This window comes from Macadamia integrifolia, chromosome 6 (assembly GCF_013358625.1).
Source record: "Macadamia integrifolia cultivar HAES 741 chromosome 6, SCU_Mint_v3, whole genome shotgun sequence".
Taxonomy (NCBI): domain Eukaryota; kingdom Viridiplantae; phylum Streptophyta; class Magnoliopsida; order Proteales; family Proteaceae; genus Macadamia; species Macadamia integrifolia.
The window spans coordinates 35,540,081-35,546,897 of NC_056562.1; the positions used below are offsets into that span (position 1 = coordinate 35,540,081).

The 6,817-nt window shown below is 37.3% G+C and overlaps 1 protein-coding gene across 1 annotated transcript in view; it reads left to right on the plus strand.

Moving 5' to 3' along the window:
- Window positions 1-6,817, plus strand: part of LOC122082258 (C-terminal binding protein AN-like) — a 20,254-nt gene that overhangs the window by 8,696 nt on the left and 4,741 nt on the right. Inside the window, exons 2-3 of the mRNA XM_042649722.1 lie at window positions 3,369-3,537; window positions 3,613-3,746. Of these exons, the coding sequence (XP_042505656.1) occupies window positions 3,369-3,537; window positions 3,613-3,746 (303 nt within the window). The remainder of the gene's footprint in view (window positions 1-3,368; window positions 3,538-3,612; window positions 3,747-6,817) is intronic.

Genomic DNA, 6,817 nt, shown 5'->3' on the forward strand with positions numbered 1-6,817 from the left:
AGTCCTTAGCTCTGTTGAACCTAAAATCTCCAGTGAAACAAATGATCATCTTTGCAAAGTGCCATCCATTGAAGAGGTTCATGATGCCCTATTTTCTATGAACCCCCTAAAGGCCCCAGGTCCAAACGGTTTTCCGCCAGCTTTTTTCCAAAAGTATTGGGATACTATAAAGGATGATCTTTTCTCTCTTGTTCTAATTTTTTTTCAAACTGGTTGTCTTCCAGCCTCCCTCAATGCAACTCTAATTTGCTTGATTCCAAAGGTGCAAAATCCAGAGTACTCTGATCAGTTTAGACCAATAGATTTTTGTGCAGTGATAGTGAAGATCATCACTAAGATTTTGTCCAATCGGTTAAAGCCAATGTTGGATAATTTTATTGCGCCTGCACAGTCTGCTTTCATTCCTAACAGGTTCATTTCAAATAATATATTTATTGCCCATGAGATGTTTAACTACATCGGGAAAAGGAAGAAGGGACGTAAGAAGTTGGTTGCAATGAAGCTTGACATGAAGAAGGCCTACGATCGGGTAGAATGGAATTTCATTGAAAAGTTATTGCTTCGTTTGGGTTTCTGTGATCAATGGGTCCGTTTAGCGATGGCCAACATCTGTTCAATTAACTATAAGCTTTTAATCAATGGAGCAACTTGAGGTTCTGTTGAGCTGTCAAGGGGAATTAGGCAAGGTGATCCGCTCTCTCTTGCCCTTTTCATTATTTGCTCTCAGGCTCTTAGTAGTGTTTTGGCTCAAGTTGAGTCAAATGGTTCTATTAAGGGAGTTTGGGTTCGAAATCGCACTCAACCGATAACCCATTTATTATTTGCTGATGATTTATTATTATTTTCATAAGTTCATTTATCGGAAATGTTTGCTTTCAAGAATGCCCTTGATATCTACTGTCGAGCATCAAGTCAAGATATAAATCTTGCAAAATCCACTATGACATTTAGTCCGAATACACCTGCCAAGTTGAAGAGATGGTTTTCCTGTATTATGAAAATTCCTTATGGGGTTGGTCCAAAAAAATATCTGGGATTACCTACTCAGGTTGGAGTCTCAAAAGCTGACCTATTTAGTGACATTTCAAAGAGAATTACAAATAAGTTGGAAGGATGGAAGACAAACCTTTTATCTCATGCGGGTAAGAAGGTGATGCTCAAATCAGTTGCCTTTTCAATGTCAAACTATGCTTGTTCTCACTTTAAGCTACCTGCTTCGCATCATCAACATCTTCATAGAGCAACAACAAATTTTTATTGGGGGGAAGCTAATGGAAAACCAAAGATCCACTGGATCTCATGGAAGCGTTTATGTCATTCAAAGGAGAAAGGAGGTCTAGGGTTTAGAGACCCTTCTCTTCACAATAGGGCCCTTTTGTCAAAGGTGGCATCGCGCTTATGGACTGAACCGGATGCTCTTTGGGCAAAGTTTCTTAAATCTATTTATTTTCCAAATAGTGATTTCCTCTCTGCTACCATTGGAAATAACTCGAGTTGGACATGGAGAAGCATTCTAGATGGGCATGACGTGTTGAAAATGGGTTTAATCTGGAGTATCGGTCAAGGAGATAAAATTGATATTTGGCAACATCCATTGGTTCCCTCTCTTCCAGGTTTCTGAGTTCACACTCTCCAACCTCCAAATTGTGAGTTTCAAAAATTCTCTCAACTTATTGATCATGACAATCGGGTTTGGAAATGAAACCTCCTTGTATCTCTTTTCAACCCAAATGAAATAACTGAGATTCTGAAAATCTAGCTTCTTTTGTTCCCGCGAGAAGATTTTCAAACTTGGGGCGCTTCTCGAAATGGGATTTTTTTGGTAAAATCAGCTTACGACCTATCATCCAATCTAGAATCTGACAAAGATATGCATGCAGCGTCATCTTCCTCTTCTAAACCTTGATAGCAAGTTCCGGAACGGGTTTGGAAGCAAATTTGGAATTGCAACTCTCTCCCAAAAATAAAATCTTTTATTTGGAGAGCTTATACTGAGGGCCTTGCTTCTTCTACAAATCTTCGGCGAAGAGATATCTCAGTTGATCCCCATTGTGTGTGATGTGGCAATATCCAAGAATCTACTTCCCATATTTTTTTGACTTGCCCTTTTGCATGGTCGGTGTGGCTTGGTAGTAGTTTGTCTCACAAAACTCTAGAAGGTGATGAGGTTTTCCTTCATGACTGGATTGATGGTTGGAAAGTGTTTTCCACAAGTGGTAAGGATGCTAGCAAAGAGATGATATCCCTATGTTTGTTTATCTGTTGGCAATTATGGTTATCTCGAAATGACTTTCTATTTGGAAAGCGAGTATGGTCACCTTTGGAGGTCATTTGGTCTGCAGAAAAACATTTTAGGGAGTTTTATCAATTCAACTCCCCTCCTCATCGATCGGTTCCTATAGTTAGAGCCCCGGCAACTCTCTCTACCTCATCAATGGGATCTCCTACCTGCAAATTTCTATAAAATAAATTGTGATGCAAGACTGTCCCGTGGGTCGATGCAACCATGGGTCAATGCAAGGAGGTATAGGTTTCATCTGTCGTGACTATCAAGGTCGTCCTCAATTTTCCATCTCTAATCTTGTTCAATTTCAAGAGGCTTTAGTGGGTGAAGCTTTGGCAATCCACTCAGCTCTTTTGAAAGCTATTTCTGAAGATATTTCTCATATTATGCAGGAGAGTGACAACAAAGACGTGGTGGCCTTCTTGCAGCATAGAATCTCATCAGCCCCTTTGACTATCAAGCCCATTTTAGAGGACATTTTGCATTTGAAGTCCTCTTTTGAATCTTGTATTTTTCCTTTCATTCCTAGGGAGCTAAACAGTTTAGCTGACTCTCTAGCAAGGAGGCTCTGTCTACGACGGGCATGATAGTTTGGCCCATTTCCGATCCTTGCATCCAAAATCAATGTTTGGCATCCTTGCGTCTTTCCCGTTCTTCTAAATAAATCTATTTTTACCAAAAAAAAAAAAAAAACTGAGCTAGGCAGTTGGACTATGGAACACTTTTTTTTTTTTCTGGGGTAGGTTGTTTTTTGAGGACAGTGAGTGCAGATCCTAGAAACTGATGTCCTTGGTGTCATCTTTGAGAAACCATTTGATCTTGATGAGGTTTATAATTTTTTCCAAAGAACATAAATAGGAAAGTAAATAATCTTTCTGGGTGAAGTTCATTGTCAGTTCAGAAATTGTAGTGTGGTAGAATGAAAAGTCAAACTTGTGTGCAGTGTCGCAACTCCCAAGTCAACTTCTATAATGGTGCCACCTTACTGGATTGAACTTGTGCTTATTTATCACACGGTTACATATCTATAATCATTTTCAGACACTTATTGATTTTGATTTTCTGTCCTGATTCTCTTCCACAGGGTAAAGGAAAATCAGGCAGGCCTTCCATAACATTTCCTTCAGCTGCTAGAAGAATGGATACACTTAATGATTTACTTGCAGCAAGTGACCTTATTTCACTCCACTGTGCTCTATCAAATGAGACTGTTCAGATTATCAATGCAGAATGTTTGCAGCACATAAAACCTGGTAATTTTCATATTAAAGTAACAATTCTTGCAATCCCCCTATTTGCATGTAAAAAGTGAGCATTCTTTTCTGCAGGAGCATTCATTGTGAACACGGGGAGCAGCCAGCTGTTAGATGATTGTGCTTTGAAACAGCTTTTGATTGATGGCACTATTGCTGGTTGTGCACTGGATGGTGCTGAAGGGCCACAGTGGATGGAAGCATGGGTATGAGCATTAGCCTTAGGGTATGAATTGTTATCTTGTATGCACAGGATTATTGAGGCATGAATATATTATTTGTAGTAATGCATTCTTGGTACATATTTTTTGTTTCGGTACCTTGTTCTTTTTCCTTTTCTATTTCTTGGCCGAATAAATTCCTGATCACATCCTTCCTTAGAATTGATTGTTGGATTTTCACCCTCCATTACTGCTATACATAGCCAATGTGCAATGCTCAATCTTTCTGTGCATAAAGTCATAGCTGGATGTGAGTCCCAGTTTGTAAAGGTGCTTATTAGACAGCATGAACAATAAGCAAAACTGAATGCCATGTTCTGTGCATATGCCTATACTTAATCTATTTCTCCCAACAAATATGATTATATTCAATCATTTAAAAGGTGAATGTATGATGTAAGGTGGTATGACTATCAGATGCATGAGGTGGAAGCTGTGGGGCATGAGGCTTAGCCTTGATAGTCTCTTTTCTAAAATTAAATTATGAACTAGAAATAAGTGCAGAAATATCCATGAAATAATAATATTTTGAAAGAATAACTAATGATTTGGCTATTGCGGATCTTTTTCTATTCCTGTTTTATTTGAGAATCAAATTGCAATCCAATCTTCGATTTCTATTGGAAAAAAAAAATCTTGATGTAAAGTGGAACCTTAAAAGGATTTAAATCACGAAGTCATAAGTCCCCATTGATTGGAAGTAATTTGAAGTGAATTAGTGAAGTAAAATATTTCACCCTCTACCTTCTCTATGCTGTGTGCCTACATATTTTCTTTTCATTTTCATTTACTTCACTCTACCATGGAATTTTTATTTTGCTTCATTTCTAACAATACGGGACCTAAATATTACATTTCAAAAATATAAATTTAGTGTTGGATTTTTGGAAAATTTAAAAAATTAAAAAAAAAATGTTATAAGCCTCCATCCTCTGGCATTGAATGAGGTCCATGGCACTTAGTATAAGGTTTGTGCAAATTTTGATGGTGGAGGCTCTGCCTGCCATCCTTAAGGTGGCTGTGGTACTTCTATTGATGACCAATGGGGATATCTCCCCCCACCCCCAAGAAAAAAAGGAAAAAATAAAATGTATACAGTATACTGCAAGGTGGTCATAAGCATTTAACAATGTTGAGCAAAGCTGTGGTTTCAGACAGTACCCAGACTAACACAGATGTTGCAACTCAGAATGGTAGCCCACGACTGCCTCCCTTATACCAAAAGAATAGTTGACCATAATTAGATACTTGCTAGCATTCTGGGTAGACAAAAACTCTGCATTGTTGCAGATAACCATAGTTCTTATATCTCTATGGTCTTATATCTTCTTCTAGAAGAAAAATCATTTTTCCTGTAACAATGCTGAACCTAGAGGAGGCTGTTAGGGCAAAGAAGAGATGACTATTGGGGTTTTGTGTCTTTGTAAAGAATTTTCTGGTTCTTTCACTATTAAATTAGGAAAGACTAGAGCTCCTTTTTTGTGTTTCTCCACCTGTTTTTGATGCAGCCTTGTAAAATACGGTTGGGGGGCCTTCTTCTATTGTATAAGATACCTTGGCTTACAAAAAGAACTTTGTAATGCTTTACTTTCTGATGGATTTAATGTTTGGTTAAGCTCTTTTATTTGGATATATCATGTAAGAAAATAGTGATGGCTTCCCCTTTAGTAGTAATTTTTGAGTGTTGGCAATCTGTTCATTGCACATGATGCTGATTGACAACCCGGGGCCTGCTTCATGTTTTCATTTTTGAATTGATAAAGACCAAGACATATAAAGGCATGTTATAATGGTACAAGAGCTTGCTGCCCCACAATACAAGGTCTCTTCCCATTTAGATGTTATATTAGTTCTGATCATCATCCTGCATAACTTTGTTACTAGGGATGGGTAAATTTATGGTACACATTATTTTCTTATTATAGGTTTTATTTTCTTTTCTTCTAGTGGCCTTTGGACCATCTACAATGAGTTGCCTTCTTTTTCCTATTTTTATGACAAGGTCCCATTTTATTTATAAACACTTTAATTGCCGGATAACCCAAAATCCATTGTGTATGTTGGTCTATGAATGTGTGCTTATCATCAATATATGATAATATGTGATAACTGATAATAACCCAAATGATGTCAAATGTAGGAGCTAGTTCCAGGTAAGAACCAACCCTACAGTAGGATTGATATTTGAGTAGCTAATAGAATCTCCAAGAAATTTGCTGTCCAGAAATCCAGATTTGATGGTGTCGCAGGAAACTAGTAATAGAAAGTGAAGATGAAAAATAAAGAAAAGAAAGAGAATTGATGGAGGGGTTGAAATGGGGGAGAAGACATAGTGAATGGGCATCTCACCCCTCAAATTTTGGATATCTCACCCCTCAAGGAAATGTCTATGTTAGTCATGAGTAAACACTCAATTTCATAAACTTCAATCTTTTTTTGTTTAACTCAAATCTGTCTTCTCATTATAATTGATGGGCTCTAAATAGCCTTATATTGCTTAGACACAAAGACATAATAAAAAAGGAAACTAATGCTGAAAATAAAACCTTCTAATTTAACTTCTAACTTGCTGACCAAGTAAGAGTAAATTAGAAACTAACAACTAATGATAACAAGGAAACTAACCTAAGTTACAAAATAGAAACTTCTTTGACCAACAAAATAGGAAACTAACTAGACAACTTGCTCAATAAGAAAATAGAAACTAACTAAGAAAGGAAACAAATCTTCCTAAGTTACAAAGCTTGCTTGCCAAGATAAAACAAAGAAATAAAAATAGAAACTAATATCCTAACAAGTGCTGGCAGCATATTTCCCAAACCAGCTGTCAATATTGGACCCCAAGGTACTGTTCACGTGAACTGTACCTGCGTGGACAGTAACAGTGGGTTGGCTAATCTGATTGGAGAAAAAAAAAGGCTGGTTCAATGTACGAAACTGAACCAGAATTGGGCCAACATTGAACTCTCTTTTTGACAGTTCAATCGACATCATGTCATTACTAAAAAGTGATGTATAAAAGCTTTAGAGACCTGTCATCAAAGTTTAGATTTTTTTTT